This window comes from Nelumbo nucifera, chromosome 2, assembly GCF_055504915.1.
Source record: "Nelumbo nucifera cultivar China Antique chromosome 2, China Antique-T2T, whole genome shotgun sequence".
Lineage (NCBI taxonomy): Eukaryota > Viridiplantae > Streptophyta > Magnoliopsida > Proteales > Nelumbonaceae > Nelumbo > Nelumbo nucifera.
Genome location: NC_142650.1, coordinates 60153605 through 60171756, shown reverse-complemented (window position 1 = coordinate 60171756; position 18152 = coordinate 60153605). Strand labels below are relative to the sequence as shown.

General features: G+C 39.5%; 1 protein-coding gene and 1 pseudogene across 3 annotated transcripts; one reads left to right on the top strand and one right to left on the bottom strand.

Moving 5' to 3' along the window:
- The first annotated feature begins 587 nt into the window (after positions 1 to 587).
- Positions 588 to 2135, top strand: LOC104612491 (arogenate dehydratase 3 pseudogene; annotated as a pseudogene). Its single transcript, XR_016083034.1, has one exon. The product of XR_016083034.1 is annotated as an arogenate dehydratase 3 pseudogene (transcript).
- Positions 2136 to 7570: 5435 nt separating this feature from the next.
- On the bottom strand, positions 7571 to 17936 carry POR (C-CAP/cofactor C-like domain-containing protein). 2 transcript variants are annotated; one of them, XM_010279922.3, is made up of 2 exons: positions 16615 to 17936; positions 7571 to 8318 (listed from the first exon to the last, which is right to left on the bottom strand). In XM_010279922.3, the coding sequence occupies exon 1, from the start codon at positions 17776 to 17778 to the stop codon at positions 16693 to 16695; it is 1086 nt and encodes a 361-aa protein (XP_010278224.1). In that variant the 5' UTR covers positions 17779 to 17936; the 3' UTR covers positions 7571 to 8318; positions 16615 to 16692. The 2 variants fall into 2 exon arrangements, with proteins under 2 accessions (XP_010278224.1, XP_010278223.1); XM_010279921.3 differs by having other exon boundaries at positions 7571 to 8251.
- Positions 17937 to 18152: the final 216 nt, after the last annotated feature.

Genomic DNA, 18152 nt, shown 5'->3' with positions numbered 1-18152 from the left:
AGGCTTTTTATAAGGGTTGAGCTCGGGCCTAAGTTATAGGCCTGTTGGTCGGGCCAGACTCAAGCTTGAGCCTGAAAAAATTCTATTAATAAAGAGCAAAAGCCCGACCCAAACCTGGCCCATGAATAGACCTTTTGCATTCGGTCCTGATCTGTTGGCAAAAGCGTATTGGGCATTTATTTTTGTTCTCATTTGTTTCTAGAAAATAAATTATACCTTAAATCACATTTATCTGATTCCAAAGTATGATGAGAGTGAATTGTTATAAAATAACATTTAATATATTATTTTTTTAGATCCCAATCGTGTAGACTATCGTTTGATAATCAAAAAGCAAGGTATTAGTGGGAACAGTTTTAGGCCCCGTTTGGTGTATGAGCTCCAATTGGTCCAACTGTTTGGTTGAGCGGAATTGGAATTATCATCAAATTTTGAAAAGACTAAAACCATTCAGTCCAGTGCAGTGATTCAGTCGTTCACATTCTCTCTCCTCTCCTCTTTTTAGTCTCTCTTTTTCCAGTCTTGTCCTCTGTCTCTCTTTCTCTCTCCAACCCTAAATAATAATATAAATACCCCAATCCCTCTTCCTTTTTCTCTCAGCTTGACGTTCCCTTCAGAGAACACCAAGCTTTTCTTCTAAAACGAATTTGCTCAAATTCTGATCAAATTATCAGCACCATGCAGGCCATCTCACCTTCCCCCAATTCAACCCTACTTAGGTCGAAGCGCTTCACCCCTCATCACTACCAGCGCTATACCACCACTCCCACTCGGATCTTCGTCCAATGCATCCACCGCCCCGACTCAGCTAACTTCTCCGGCGTCGTCGGCTCCAACCGCCACGACTGGCAGAGCTCGTGCGCCATCCTCGCTAGCAAGGTCGTTAGCCAGAAGCAGGAGACGGAGAAGACCGGCAACGCTGACTTAACTGCCGTTAACGGTCACAAAACCCTAGATCTCGTCCCCATCGACAACAATCTCCCTAAACCCCTTACCATCACCGATCTCTCTCCCGCCCCGATGCACGGCTCCCAGCTTCGCGTCGCTTATCAGGGCGTCGCCGGAGCTTACAGCGAAGCTGCTGCAGGCAAGGCCTACCCCAACTGCCAGGCCATCCCTTGCGACCAGTTCGAAGTGGCGTTTCAAGCCGTGGAGCTCTGGATCGCCGACCGGGCCGTCTTGCCCGTCGAGAACTCTCTGGGGGGTAGCATTCACCGGAATTACGACCTGCTCCTCCGTCATCGCCTCCACATCGTGGGGGAAGTACAGCTCCCCGTCCACCACTGCCTGCTCGCGTTGCCCGGAGTGAAGAAGGAGTACCTGAGCCGTGTCATAAGCCACCCGCAAGCCCTCTCTCAGTGCGAGCTGACTCTGACTAAAATGGGTCTCAACGTGGTGCGAGAGGCGGTGGACGACACGGCGGGAGCAGCAGAGTTCGTGGCGACAAACAACCTGCGGGACACGGCGGCCATAGCGAGCGCGCGGGCGGCGGAGCTATACGGGCTGGAGGTGCTGGCGGACGGGATACAGGACGACTCGAGCAATGTGACCCGGTTCGTGATGCTGGCTCGAGAGCCTATAATCCCCCGGACGGACCGTCCATTCAAGACGAGCATAGTGTTTGCCCACGACAAGGGGACGTCGACGCTGTTTAAGGTGCTATCGGCGTTCGCATTCCGGAATATAAGCCTGACGAAGATCGAGAGCCGGCCGCACAGGAACCGCCCGATAAGGCTGGTGGGCGATGCCAACGTGGGGACGGCGAAGCACTTCGAGTACATGTTCTACGTGGACTTCGAGGCGTCGATGGCTGAGGTGAGAGCTCAGAACGCGCTGGCGGAAGTGCAGGAGTTCACATCGTTTCTGCGCGTGCTGGGGAGCTATCCCATGGACATGACTCCTTGGTCTCCTTCGAGTGGAGATTGATTGGTTGAATGAAGCTTCAAGTCTTCAACCAAACACTGAAAGTGAAACCATTAAAAGAACATCAAATTATGGATTTTTTTAATTATTTTGTTTTATTGTTTTTAATTTTTCATATCTCAGGGCAAGGATCAGGATACTGTAATTTGATCCTCCAAATGTAAGATGTGAATACTGTGTCTTAATGGGTAGTATTTTTCTGTAAATTGAAGTTTTAAGGGGAGCTAGCATTTCGAGAGTGGTGGTGTGATATATGTAAATGAGGGAGGAAGAAATGATTGGGGTGGGGTGGGGTTGAGCAAAATAGTTAATTTATTAATGATGATGGGTTTCTTCTTCTAATTAAAAAAAAAAAAAACTGATTGTGTGGTACTGGTTCTAGATGGAAAGGATTTCGATTTTTTTTATTTAATGAATGAATGTTTATATTAAATCTGTTTGGTTAGGCAGATTTGTATGAGACGTGATGAACTGGCTGCTGACTTCAAAATAAGACATTGAATTGTTATCATCAATTGCAGGTCTCCTGGGCCTGGGCGATTGAATTCTCAGCTGCAGGAAGAGAGAGAGAGAGAGATGGTCAATGGAAATGGTGCAGTGAGTTAGGTGGGGATGGGAGGTTTTGCTGGAGATGCAGAGCAGACTGCGAGCGAACCTACTTGTTATTTTCTTGACGTACTCACGTATCATGACGTATATGTTTGTTTGATTTCTTTTTCTTTTTCCGGTGGGTCACTTGTCCTCTGTTTTCTTCTGTTCTCTCTCTTCTCTGTCTTTATTTACTCTACTAGTAAAACAACTCTGTTTCATTCACAGAGCTCAGATTGTTGTTGTCAGTGTGGCTCCCCAACATTTTGGTTATTAAGAGGAGGTGTAACTAATTGTTTTTTGGTTTTAACTTTTAAGAGAAAGGAATTAGAATTCTTGCTTTGTCACACAAAGATTCATACCAAATAGTTTACTGCGGTGGAAGACATTTTAACTATGCCTGATTAGTGTGTAGGAGTGTCAATTGAACCAGATTTGGTCTAAGTTCAATCCATTTTAAATCAGTACATTTAATGTTTGGATCGCCCAATCTGTTCAAATTGGTTTCAACTTAGATTGGTTCTAATCCAAACCTGATCGTTTCATTTACACCTGTATTCTTATCTTCTATAAATAGATTGGTTATTGGTTCAATCTGACCCAATTCAATATAAATTCATTATGGATGGATCAGATCCAATCCACTCCAATAAATAATTTGGACCATTAAGTCTGGACTTTGTTCAATTCAATATATCTTATTGATCCGTTAACATTATTAACAATATATCTTATTGATCCGAACCCAAAATTGGTCCATTAACATTAACACCAACACTCCTATTAGCAGTGTCCATATGACGTTATATTGGCTTAGACATGAAAAGTGGCATGTCTACAATCCACCTTTACTGCTTTTACCAGCACTTGCCTACAACTGAATAAAGAGGAAAGAAAAGAAATGAGAGAGAGAGAACATTTGTCAAATTAAGACCCATTGGCAACATTTAGTTCCATAGTCTTTATTGCTTTACCAACACTTGCCTGCCTCTCCTCGCTATCACTGGCATACTTTCTTCTTCCACCAACCCTTGCTCTCTTTAGTATATTTTTCTTGTATTTCCCACCCAAGATGGATAAGAAGAAAGATGAGAGAGAGAGAGAGTAATATTTATCAAATTAATAGCCATTAGGAACATTCATTCAGTCCCATAGAATTTTACTACTTCACAAACACCTGTCAGCCTCTCCTGGCTATCCATTGCGTACTTTCTTCTTCTACCAATCTTTTGCTCTATTCTATCAATTTCCCACCCAAGTTGGAATATGAGAAAAGAAGATGAGAGAGAGAGAGTCACTGTTTCTACTAATCCTTGCTCTGTCCTATCTATTTTCTTGTATTTCCCACTCGAGTTGGATAAGAAGAAAGGATGAGAGAGAGAGAGAGGAATATTTGCCAAATTAACAGGCATTGGCAACATCCAGTCCTAAAGAGCTTTTAAATTTGATGCTAGTAAACATCGAGTTAGTGCAATTCTTGGGTATTAACGAAGCTTAATTTTGCATTCCAAGAGTTTCGTACACTCATTGTTTACTAGAATTCATCATCGATACTTAATATATAAATAAATTCTTAAAGAAGTGAGGCATGAAATGGCCAGGATATTCCATGTTTCAAATCTCCATTTAGCATCCAAACTTATTATAAAATGTTTTAAACTAAGTTACTCCTTAAAAAAATAATTTAGTATATTTTAAATGTTAACTTGTCATCTCACTTCCAATGCACCAAACAAAAGGCTTATCTTGCTCGTCTGAACAAAGGAGTTGAATCATTGAATCTTGAAAAGCATTGCCCACAGTTTCTGGTCTGCCTTTGGAAAATAATAGAGCACCATGTCCTTTTCATCACCTACTTATGCACCTTCTTAGTTTAAATCCTTTTTTAGGGTTCCTAATTCTTATTCCACCCACTTGTGTTGAGAATTGAGATACAAGATGACAAAATAAAATTGGTTTTCCTCCTTTTTATTGACAAAAAATAATAACCCACTTATGGTTAAGTGTTTATCAACCATTTTCTTTTGTTTTCTTCTTCTTTCTTGATTGCGATTTTGCCGTTGAGTATGACAAAATATGATGATGCTCTTTTGGAGTATTGATTTATGGATTGTTCTCCAATGTGAATTGTTTTTCTTGTTCTAAGTTTTAAAAATAAATCAAACCATCTGATTTGAAAACAAATTAGTTCTTAAAAAAAAAAAGAAGCACAAAACGTCTTCATGGTTGTAATGTGTTTTTTATTTCAAAAACTTAAATAAAAATGTGTTCTTGAATTTCAGAAAGTTTTATAAATCATACAAGTATTTGTAGTATAAAACTTGTTTTTTGTTTTAAAAACATTATTCTGATTGTTTCAACAACATAAATCTTTTTTTTTTAAACAAAACCAACTTCTTTTTGCTTTTCAAAACAAAATTACGGTTCAGAATGTGTTTACCTTGTTGGGTGATATGGTGATTTTCAAAAACAAATGAAAAAAAAAAACATTCATTTTGTAAACATCTTCTAAATGAAAGATGTTCTTTTATCAACTGACATTATAAAAGTGGTAACCAATCAGGTGGTTTTTCATCAAAATTCACGGGGATTTTGATTGTCTAAGTCTTTCCAGTATCTTAGGTTTTTTCTTCTTTTATTTTGTTATGAAAACTAAAAAGAGGAGAAAGACATCTAAAAATTTATGCTTTGCCCCTAGATCAAATATTTAGGTAGTCAAAAGTTTCCAACCCCTTACTTGGTGGGAACTCAATTTTCAATTAGCTAGCAAGCTGGCTAGACCAGACCGTGAAACCCGTTAATTAACTACAACCTGGTAAGGTCAGTGGTTCAAACATACAGTCCGGTCTAAGTCGGACAACAGATAATACTGTCTTCAACCCCAAAACTATTTTGGATGTTAGCCAATTTCATGTGTCTTTCATTTCTGCTCTTGACTTTTGAAAACTAGATTGGACTCACTGGAACCGGAAGGCTACCCGTAAAACCTCCAAAACTTCTCAAAATAACCATTGAACCCGTAAAACCTCCATTTGGTTTACAATCAGAATTGAAATGGTATATTCCCAGTCTGTTTGGTTCAGATACGAATTGAAATGAGAATTGAAATGAGCTGGAATAGGAGGGACCTTTCCACCAAGAATGAAAATGGGAATCCAATTCCATCCAACCAAACAGTTGGAATCCAAATTCCAAATGGCTTATTCCGATTCCAATTCCAGACCCCTATTCTGAGCAACCAGACCCTTAGTGTTGGGAGGTTCTTTGCCAATTGAGGACTGAAAACGCTCAGTCTACAGTCTATATCATCCATTTATTGAAAAAAGAGTAATGGTGGGGTAGGTCACATGGGAAAACTTGTTTGAGGCCCAACAGCGTCTGCGTTTCTGCTCTCCTTCCCAGGGTTTCGCCTGATTGACCATGACCAGAGCAAATCAACCAGGGTCGCCATTGACCCATTCTCTGTATTGACTCATCCTATATGCGTTTTTTTTTTTTAATTCTTGTTTTTGTGATCGTGACCGTTGGATTAATGAATCACCACTCATCTGGTGGTTATCTCGTCTATTCTGTATGAAGTTGAAACCAAATAATTGTATCTTACTGTTTTAGCAATTATATAACATAACTACAGAAGGATGTAGGTTAACTAATCTCAAGCTTTTCTCCTTTCTCCCTCTCCAGTCAGCTTTCCAAAAGCTGATGACTCGGTCAACATCTGAGTCCTGAGAGCGTAACACATGAGCTCAAACTGAGACATAATTTCTTACAACTTCTTTATCTTCTCAAGATGGGTGTCCCAACAATCGTATACCAGGAGACTTAATGTTAATCTCAACCTCTTTCGTCACCACTTTCGTCATCGTCCTTCGTTATGGAATTTAAATACAGAAATTAAAAAAAAAATGGTCAAATATTGTTTATATGGATGCCAGGTTGCCAATTGGCCCAATTCGAAGAATTTCAAGTATATAAGGCCTGGGTTTGGGCTCGAGCGCACTCAAAATTCAGAAAAATGTTTAAGTCTTAACCCAACCCAACCCACGTTGGGCCCCTAATTGTCCCTGTCCATTAGTTGGTTAGCATTGACAAAAACGCAAAATAGTTGAGCAATCTAATCGGTGTTTTTGACAATTCCCGTTGCATCTTGAATCCTTGAATTAAATCAAAATTGAGGGCTTATGCTCTTCCAAGAGTAACTTAGATTTAAGAATTTAGGCTCTGTTTGGTTTAATAAAACATTGCCTGAACGTGATTCTTGTTCTGAACTGCAAATCTAATTTCTTGACGTCCACCCCCATAAAACCCACATATCAGAGAGGCTACGAAATAATCTCATGGCAAACCTTCAGACTTTTACCTACACTGTAATATCTGTTTGGACTATAGCGAACTTGGACTTGCATTCAAACCAAGTTTACTTGCATACATGTCTGAGTAAATAAAAAAAAAGTTTTGATTAAAAGTATTAATATGGATTTTGTAAAGTTGCAAATGAGAAAATTGAAGAGTAATTTTTCTTCTCTGAAGTCAGCAAGTGTTCTATTTTATTAAATATAAACAAGTGGGTGGAAATGGTTGACTCCAAGAGTTGGTCGGGGTGCAAATTGACTCCACCGAGTAAAAAATGGACCAACAACTACTAATTGAGTTTGATGGCTGAGAAAGATACAATATAGACCAGTTTTAGTATCATTTGGCTATGTCGGTGTGGGCCGAGCCACTCTGACCTTAATTGGGGTAAATCCTGCAAACCATTGTGGCTTTTGAACTAGCCCATCAGACTAACCATACCAGCCCCTCAGAACAAAACCATAAGAAAAGGAGAGTTTAAGAAAAGAAATAGAAAACAAATAGCAGCAAAGAAAGCATCAGGTTTTCATGAAGCTTGTGAAGATGAGTTCCCAATCTATTGAGAACATTTACCTGACATCTAAGAAGAAGAAATTAGGAAGAAGTGCCAAATAAACCTTTGCTCAAGAGATCCACAGACCAAAAGTTCCACCTTCTAGTGATATGGAAAGTAGCAAATATAAATAAATCTTGAACAAATTGATATTAATATGTTAGGGCCTTAGGGGCACACATAATTAGCTGCAAAATAGATAGCATAACAGTTATATTACAATTGGTACATTGGTGAAACATAAAGACATGACAGGTAACTGATCACTTGAAAAAATACAAAGTTCAAGACTTCTTTCCATCTCCTTGAATACAAGATAAAACTTGCAGGAACTGTTGCACTCAATCACTTCGAGATTTAAGTTTAAATTTTTTTTGATAAAAAAAGTCTTCCAAGGCAGACTGTCAATGCTCAATAGTATCCTTCAGAACATGCATAGCCTGAATGCTACCAAAGCTCAAGCATCTAGAGCTTGCAAAGTCATAACAAAAATAAGTTTCTCATAAATACAATATTGAACTTCAACCATACACAGGAGAAGAGCAATATACCTTAATAACCTAACCACAAGTTTCTTAGACATGACACCTACAAACTTCTGGAACCATATGCAGCAATCAGAAATCAGGAGGCATCAGTTTGAACAGCTTCCCCTTTTAGCAGGTTGCACATTGGTCAACCAAAATGAGGAAAAGGAAAAAATTAACAAAAAGGAGTATTGATAGCAGTGTTCCTCAAGTTACTGATGGAATATTGGAAATTTGGAATCCTACATGTGTCCAACACTGACACTTCATCCAATAGAAAAGCTCATGCAACATTGATTTGTAGCCCCTACATAAGATTTTTGTTTTTGGTATAAGATATTTGAGAAGCTCTTTTCTTGATTCATCATTGTACTCTGCAATAAAAATTTAAAAAGAAACTTGGTTTTCTATTTTAAAAAGCCATGGTTGGCTATAAACTAATGCTAATGGGTGGCTAATACACATAAAGAATTCTTTAGATACTTTAACTGAAAGAAAACACCATTGGTATTGACTGTTCACAAGCCCTTCATCTCTTGCCTTGTATATGCTAATTGTTCAGTGTCATACATGATTTAGGTGCATAGCAATAGGACCAAATTATTTAATTAGTTATTTAGCTATATGGAGTAGTGAATACTATTTTAACCTCAAAACTTCCCACTGAGGGGGTGTTCAACAACATGGGTGGCTTTGTTTTTGGATACAAAAACAACTGCCACATCACCAAATTTATACTGTTTTGCTGACATGGAAGTTGTTTTTGTTTTTAGAAACAAAATCAACCATATTGTCAAACATCCCTTTAGTATAAATCCATTTACCTAGATCAACACTCTCTTTGTCTGCTTCATTCTAGGCCTCTCCTCCTTCCCCCACAATAACTTTCTTCGAGCTCTCCTCCCTCCTCTCAAACTCTTCAATGGCTCTTCTACCAAATGCTTCTCCTCCCAAAAAGAATAAACCAAGTCTTTTTCCAATTTCAATATTTTTGTCAGCAATTTTCTCGATATCTAATTCTACTCCAAATTTTCTTCTGAAATCGTACCTGTTATCCCCAAACCTGATTCTTTCCCTTCCCCAATATTCTTGATTTTCTGTTGAGCATTAGTCAACTGTGAATCTGAAGTCGGAGGACAAATGGGAACTACCCCACCAGGATCGACTAACTCCAACAATTTTGTCTTCACATCCATTCTTTTGTAAACTTTCTTAAAATTTTTTGTGGGACCAGCTCTGACCAAGACAAGCTTCAGCCTAGAGAAAACTTTCATAACATGGACAATATACATCTTACTAGAAGCCAAAGACTTCTTTGGAATTAATCCAACCTCAGCTTCACGTCTTTCTTCAAACTTTCTCCTGCGACCCAAATCAACACCTAGCTTACCAACCACAACCTCCTCAAAACTAACTGGAGAATCAGATGAAGGCTTGATCACAGAGATAATCTTGTCCCTCGCATCTCCGACAGAGCCACCCTCATCAACACCAACAGTTTGTGTGGTCTTCAGAGTAACATCTATTTGTTTTTCACTGTCCCCCATACCTCCCCCCAACTGCAATTCCATCCCTTCTACTTTCCTTTTCTGAACCTTTAAAACGTGACTCCACCAAAAAAAAAAACCAATTTCTTTAGATGACCCAATAGCACCATCCTGAATGACATGGTCACCGCACACCACTGTAGACAACTGAAACAGAGATGACACGTACTTGTAGACAGACCAGCCTTGCCATTGATACAATCGTCACTAAAACCAGCGAGCTTCTCCCCTTTATCCTCTTTGATCCGATTCTTACTTTCTTTGTCACCTCTCAAAGGCTCCCTAAACCTACTCTCAAACTTTCAATTATTTTTCAAAACTCTCTTCCTTTTAAAACTAACTCCTCGTCTCTTATCAACTGGGAACTTGGACAGCCTCTTCCAGTCTCCCCTCTTGTTAAAACTAGACCTCAAGTGTTGTTCCCCACCCAGGCCACCATCCAAGTTCACAGCCCAAGATGGCTCTTCCACTCCCTTATTCAGACTTTTCTCCATCTCTCTCCTTGGTCCCACATCTTTAACCTTTTGACCCTCCATGTGTCCCATCAGCCCCTTTTGTACATGATCCCCAAAAATTTCCAAAGAAAGTGGACTAGGCTTAGAATTTGAAATGTCCTTAGGTTGTGATCCCCCTTGACTCTTCGAGTCCCAGCTACCACCACACATATCGAGACCCAGTTCACTGCTCTCCATAGGGGAAATAATGCCCGAATTTCAGAAACTACCCTCATCTTCAACCTCTGAAATCTCCAAGTCCAACTGACTGTTGGATTCCCAATTTGTATCATCACGAATCTGTGGGATTTTACCATTCTTCCCCCACAAACTCATATTCTCCACCCATCTCTTGGGATACGAGCCCTCAATCACAAGTTTCAAATCATGTCTCTCCCACAAACTCAGAGGCAGAGAGGAAGGAACCAGATGGATTTCATCCACTTCAACCAGGATACGCGCGAAAACTAGATTCCTCCAGGAGCTTGTTCTTAGATCAATAAATCTGAATCTTACACAGGTTTCAACTACAGCTTCAAAAGCTTGGAAACACCAAGCATGGAGAGGAATATCATAAACATTAATCCACACCAAACTTGTTGGTCCAACATCTCTGAGAGCACCAACCAGTGGGTTCCATCTTCCAATCCTCAGATCAGGAGACCAAAACTGTTTTATGTTCTCGGTACAAAATGTTCTCTGCCTTCTCATTTTCAAAAATGAACAAGATGAACCCAGTGTTCAGTTTTCTCACTTGAAAAAAATCATTTGTTCTCCATGCAGCAGCCACCCACTCCTTCACAGTTTTCTCATTTGGATCCAAATTAACAAATCGACCAACCAAACTCTTGAGCAATCTCAGCCTCCTATAAACACTCTTGTTCAAAATTGCATGCACCTCCCTGACATCATGGTTAAATCCACTCTGTTTATCCCTTGTCTTGCTAGTCCTGCTAGTGTATCTGCCCGTTTGCAGATAATAATCCATGTGAAAGTGGCTCTCATCTCCCTTGCTCCATCTCACTTCCCTTGAAATATGCCTGTAGCACCAATGTTGGGGAGGTATATAATTCTTCATATTGTATCCTTTGTTGCAAACAGTATGTTCATGCCACTTGCCCAAAAAACATCTATCATAAGTGGTCATTTTCAGAGGAATATTTGCAGGTCTGTGTTAAGTATGGGAGCCAAGTGCTACCCTTTGAATCTCGTTATTCAGTTGGGAAACAATCCATGAAGAAAATGTGAACTTGAGTTCTACTCAAAAAATAAAAGCCATTTGTTCCCCATAAATGGTGTAGACTGTTTACAAGACCTCTCTTTTATATATAATACTAGTAATAAGTAATAACTACAAATAATCACTACTAGAAGGCATTTGCATTCCATGCTAAAAATTCAATCATTTTGGAGGAAAGCACATTAAAGATGACAAGGAAATGATCACACATTCATATTACAATAAGGAAATCTGGAGTCTGATTATAATTTTTTTGGGCAAATTTCTTAAACTACCCCTAAGGTTTAGGAAATTGTCTTAAAGTACCCCTACTGTTTCTGACAATTGATGCATAGCTCCCTTCCCATTAAGTCTCCGTCATTGACCGTTTGCACGTGATTTCACGTGTTTGATTTAATTTTAAGCTATACCCAAAATACCCTTTCTGGCTTGTCCTGTCCAGAAGTTTGGGGGCCATTTCTGCAAGTCTGCAACCTATGGAGGTAGCGGCGGCAGTGATTTTTTTCGATCGAAAAATAGACAAAGCAGAGGAAGGACCACTGCCGTCGGAAGTTGCAGTGGCAACAGTGATTTAGTTTGAACGACAAAAAAAAGGGAGATGATGGGGTGTGAAGAGGACGAGGCGATGAGAATTTCACGGTGGAGGAAGGAAGCTAGAGGAGAGAGAGAGAGAGAGAGAGAGAGAGAGAGGGGTGGAGATAAATCATTGCCACTGCTCTTCAGGTCGAAGATGAAGAGGAACAGCGACCCAGATTTCAACTCCTACAAGCCTAGATTTCCAACGGGAATTTGTGGGCCAGAAGTTTGCAAAGATATTCCATCAAATTGCTTGAACAACCCCGCCTCCGAATCCGGGGATGCTCCCGCTGAACCCTCCAGTTAACAAAGGAATAAGCAGGATCTTCTTCAAAACCCGTCTCTGTGCCAGATTCAAGGCGGGTACGTGCCCGTCTCTCTCCCGTTCCCCTGTGTTCTCCCATCTCTGCCACTGTCGTTGCAAATTAATGCAACATCCAGAAGATATCATAGATGTTGGAGCTTGAAAATCTCAACAAGCAATTCAGTTATATGAGTGTGCTCAAGATCCACCTTCTCCAGACTCTGGAGGTTCAACAAGGACTTGGGCAGCATCCTGATCTTTGTATTCCGCAAACTCATATATCTTGGGAGCAACAGACCTGCAACTTCTTCAGGGAAGGTCTCCAATGGTGCATCCTCTAAATCCAGAACATTCAATAACTTAAACCTAGGAAAAAGTGTCTGTTCCAAGGAACATGTCGACCTATCCATACCAAATATAAACAGAGAGCGAAGACAAGAGAAATCCAAGTTTTGTGGAACATTGATGCAACCCCTTTGGATTGACAGGCGTCTGGTTTTCTCATGGTTGCTTGTGTGCAGCTCAGCTAAAACTCTGACAAAATTATCTTCCTCATACTTCAAAAGAATGATCTTGCACTAATCGTGTTCCTCTATGCCAAAAGGAGAAAGATTAGAAAAGAAATAACTGATTCAGGTTATAACTGGTGCTTTGATAATTGATACCATGAAAATAAGCTGAAATCGATATTCAAAGGGAAAATGGAGAGAGAGAAATGGTAGCATAAATCAGTAATAAGAACAGTGGAGAAAAGAGAGAATAGGGGGCGAGAGAGAGAGAGAAGGGTTGTTGCTCGACCCCCTCCACCTCAATCTGTTCTACATCTCTGATCACAACCCCTGAGATTTCAAGGCTGGTCGATCCTCAGCATTTATCGGAACCAAAGACGATGTCTTCCGTTGAACCAAGAGTTTTGAGTTTTCTGAGTGAAGGGCAAAATAGTCTTTTTAATCCTTCCATTAACGGACACTGACGGTAAGGAGGATTTAGTCAATTGTCAGAAATAGTAGGGGTACTTTAAGACAATACTGAAACAGCAAGGGTATAGTTAGTCAATTTCCTAAACCTTAGGGGTAGTTTAATAAATTTCCCCCTTTTTTTATCATTGTAATTCCTTCCGGTCAAGATACATGGATAACTAGTTACACTTTACAGGTAAACTAAGATTACAAATGAACTAGACAGTTTCCTTTAAATCAGTAAAGAAAGCATTCCAATTCAACATATTTTAAGTCTCACATTAATCTATGAAACAACTAATAACAAGAAATATAGTGACACCTGCAGAAATTCAACAAACTACAGTGACACCTCTCCCTCTCTCTATGGACAAAATGCCCTTACAATGCACCACTAAAAGCAAACAGTCATTTCATCTTTTTGGAAATTACAAACACAATAGAAAACCAAATACATCAACAAGAGAGGGGCAACATATCAATAGCAAAATTACTCCAGCTCTAGAGAGAGACAGAGAGAGAGAGAGAGAGAAAGAGGAAACACCTGTTAGATTAAAGCTCTCTGGAATATAGTCCCGCTGGATGTTTGGGTGGTATGGGTTGAGTGATAATGGTAGAATACCAAATAAGAAATCCTCATCAGAAGAAATGCTTTTCTTTTTTGATGTGCAGTTGGCATGGCATCTTCATGTCTCACCATCCACCCACAAGTCAGGGATGTCCTGTCCCCTTCCTATTTTTCTTTTGATTCTTTGTTTATGATGAGATAAGAGATATTTTGTTTCTCATTGGCAAGTGTTTTTTGATAATACTCCTATATATGTACACGTATAAATTTTGACACTAATACCACAAATTACCTTTTTGGGAGAAGACTGAAATCAAATGTTTGGGCATTAAGACAAACCCAATATTTTTTTCTCATCTTGGAGAAATAGAATCCCATGAAACTTTCAGGATATTTCTTTCCAAGTATTCTCATTTTTAAGAAAAACACTTTTCAGTAACTTATGGATTAATTGTCAAAACAAACATCTGGACTTTTTTATGAATAAACATCAGGAAGCTCTTGCAAAGGTGCTAACAAGCTGGTTGGTAAGGTCTCCTTCTGGTTGCAGCGGAGGCTTGGGATCGAATACTGCCTGCACCTGGATTGGGGGATGGGCTACCCCCATTGTCTAGCCCTTCAAAGAAATTACAAAAAAAAAAAAAAATCAAGAAGCTCTTTAAATCCTGCAAAATCATTATTTTCCTTTTTATTTCAGTGTAATGGAGAATTGGTAGCCAGAGTCATCTATTGGAAGCACCAGTCCTCTTGGGGGTCAACTCCACAATTTAGGAGTTGAACAGCCATCTGATTCAGCATAGTTCTTAATGCTTTTTGCACTCCATTCACAGTTGTTTCCTCTATCCTCTCTAAATCTGACCTCAACCCCCCCCCCCGGCAACAATACATAGACACAAACACATTTTTATCCATCCTTAATACAACTATTATGTGGAATTGTGGCATGATATGCCAAGTTACCCTCTAGATACAAGATTTTAACTTCACGCAAATTGAAAAGTCTTACCAACAATGGAAACAAAGGATTCATGCTACTCCTCATTTGTTTGCAGTTTAATTTCATTTGCTCTAGTGCAAAAGTATGGGAATGTAAACGAGTTGAGTCCATATTTTTGGTTTAATTTTGTTATAGGTTTTACTTTTTTTGATTGTTCGCAGTGCACATGAAGTAAAGTAAAACCTGAAGCCAAAATGAACTAACATTTGCAATTTTCTCATTTGCACTCCCATGCACTTGTACTAATGCCATTGCACAAAAAGAAAAAGGAAAAAGAAAAAAAAAACAAAGGAAATAGGAAAAGGGTTGGAAAAATTTTTTGGAACAATCAATCACACCACTGGTCATTTACATAAAAAAATAAATATGTTTACCCCTCAGAAAGAATCTTACTATAAGTGAATAATGAATATTTGCAGACAACATCCTAAGCTAGTTCTCACAAAACGTACACACACACACAAACAAAAACAACAAGAGGGGGGGGGGGGGGGGGGGGGGGATTTGTCCCAAGGGTTTTGGATAGGTTCAAGCTTGAATCCATTTAAAAGTTAGTACGGAGTAGGTCTTTCAGGAAATAGTGATAGTCAGATCTATTAAGAAATCCCAAGAAAAATGTCAGATCACTGTGGACAAAAGTATAATAGATCAGAAGATTTGATCATTTGAATTATTTTTTGCATGAAGTACAATATTGATTATCTGCTTCGTCAGAATCAAATGGCATCATCAGGATCTTGTCCACATATTATGCCCCACTTGAAGGAAACATTGGGGAGGATATGATGATTCCAAATGAACCTTTTTTTTCTTCTAGTAGGTGAGGATGGTTATATTAATATTGAACAAAGATACTCCTCCTTTACCAAAAAAAAACTTAATATCTTTTTCAGTCTTCGTTGCTTAAGTTTCTAATAATAATTTAGAACAGAAATTATTCAAATTACATAAACCCCTAATGGAATTTATCTAATATTTGGATTCCTTCACTTAAATTGGCATTGGAAAACAATAAAAAAATAGAAACGGCTTTCATAGAATTTAGAAACATATCTTTCAAACTACCTGAATATATTTTTGTTGTTCGTTATTAAAATAGAATAGTTTAGAATTTCAAGAAAAAAGGATGAAACATTGAAGAGTTTGATATTTATTAGTAGGGAAAATCTATGCTACCAGAAAGACATGATACTGGAAGGGCTTTGACCTACCAAAACCACCCATGAATTTTGATAAATACCACTTGATTGGTTAGACTTTTATTATACTGGTTCATTGGTTACAAGTTTTTCAAGTATAATAGTACAGCCCTTATTAGTTATGGTAGGTAAAAAAATAAGCATGGATATAGGTACAGATACACTGCACATGATAACAAGTTAGCAACAATAACTTGCTGCATTCATGGACTAAACCCAGACAATTCATCGTTGTAACTGTCAGATAGGAGACGGGATCTGCTCCTCGCAAATGGGCGCCTCACATGCACATCCACCGTGCATTGAGAACATCTCCGGTGAATAATAATTGATAAGTATGGGAGATGCTCCAAATGCATGGTGGGATTGCGTGTGAGGCGTCAGGTGTGAGGAGCAGATCCGGTCTCGTCAGATAGCAGCTATGAGGTTGTTGGTAGTTGGTATGACTATATCAAACTCCTTATTGTTCCCAAGATGTCCAAAATTCTTAACTTGTATAAGACTCAAAACCTTTTCCCCATCACCGACCTGCCCTGGCAAGTTGTAATTGGTAACAACCACCCAGATCCACAATAACATCAAAAGCAAGAGAAAGACAAATAATATTTCTTGATACCAGCTAGATAGTATATAACACAGGCACAGAATTCCTTTCCCTTACGTTCATAAAAAATTGAATAAATGTTCATACATGAGAAATGCAACAAAAAATGCAGGACACTTAAAACTGTTTCAAGCTTCACATTCTGATTCACTTCAATACCACATACAAATAAACACAATTACCTGCTTTGCAGTTTGGTTAGCATAGCTTGTCCTTTATCCTCTGCAATTTACTACTCCGAAGAAGACCAGGGGAAAATACTAAATCTCTTCGCTTTGGCTTGGAGTCTCCGAATTGGAAATATTTACCGTAGAAACACGCTCATCATCAGGCAAAATGGACCAATTAGGAGATTGGATGGCTCGCAACCACCGGAAATCATCCACATTGGCCCAATTTCCAGTCTCTCCATCAAGAATTGAATCGTTAAGATCCTTTTCGATCCCTTCATAAAACAAAAGGTAGGGAGCGAACCTCACACTGCTGCTGTCTTCGATAATGGGCCTACTTCTAACGCGGAGATAGAAATCCGTCTCCCTAGCATGGTGAATCCTAATTTGATGAGATGCTAACATGAAGAGACACCTGTCAACTTCTTCGATTAGAATTGAACCCAGAACAGGCCCAACAAAAACCCGACAGTTCCTCAAGCGATGAATGAAGAGCGCTCTAAGGACACCTGTTAGGCGAACTTCACAGGAGTTAAGATCAGAAAGGGTGAAATCTCCCTCTTCCGAACTCTTAAAATGCTTAACCAAAATCCCACCCTCCCTATTCCTAAACCCCGGAGATTCCCGAATCTGAAAATTCGACTTTTCGGCTACAACCTTATCAGAAACCCTAACATCAGGGCCTTGAGCCACACTAGTTTGATCTTTCTTTGTCGCTTTATTCTTGAAAGCAAACTTCTTTTTTGGCAATACCTCAGAATTCACATTATCTAAACTTTCCTTCAATTCAGATATTGTTTTCAGAGACGAACGGACTTCATAGGAGGGCAAGTAGTAGGAATTCTCAGAGACGAGCCTCTCAAGATCGGAAATGGAGACTGATATTTTCTCAAGCTCAGATTTTAAACGAGCTTTCGAATCAGGGTCGGAAACCTGTCGACAACGATCGAGTTCGTTCTGAATCGACCGTTTAGCTTCAGAGAAGCGATCTAAGAAGGATTTTGTTGATTCAAAAGGAGATGGACCGTTGGAATCGGACTTACGAGATATGGACTGCTGGAGACGAGACTGGTGGAGGTTGGAGAGGCGTTCGATCATCGCTGCGTGTTTCTTCTGAGCAATCGTATCTAGAATTTTACCCGACATCTCTTTGGTGTTCGAAAGATCTTCCTCCATTGCTTACAGTTACAGGCCCCGCCTGCGAGCTGCGATGTCAGAAACTGAGGTCTTCCGGCCGAGGGTTCTAGCCACTGAATCACTGTGTTATTTGAAAGGGTAAATTATTTAAATCTCCCCTGTATTCTGTGACAACTGCTTTAAACCTTCCTTGCATCTTCAACACTCTCCCCTACTTTTGATAAATTTTACAAATTAATCCTTCCATTAAAAAAAAAAAGTGATAAATAGACTGCAGTAGAAATCTGAAATTACACCCCTCCTACGTACTAGGATTCTTTATGTCCAGACCAGATTTTGGGCTTTATATGAGGGCTTAGCTCGGGTTCAAGTCCCAACGTTTTCAAAGCTTGGCATGGCCCGGCCCATGAAGA

Excerpts from the sequence above, each read along its gene's own strand:
- POR (XM_010279922.3), bottom strand. The coding sequence starts at position 17,778 with ATGGAGGAAGATCTTTCGAACACCAAAGAGATGTCGGGTAAAATTCTA.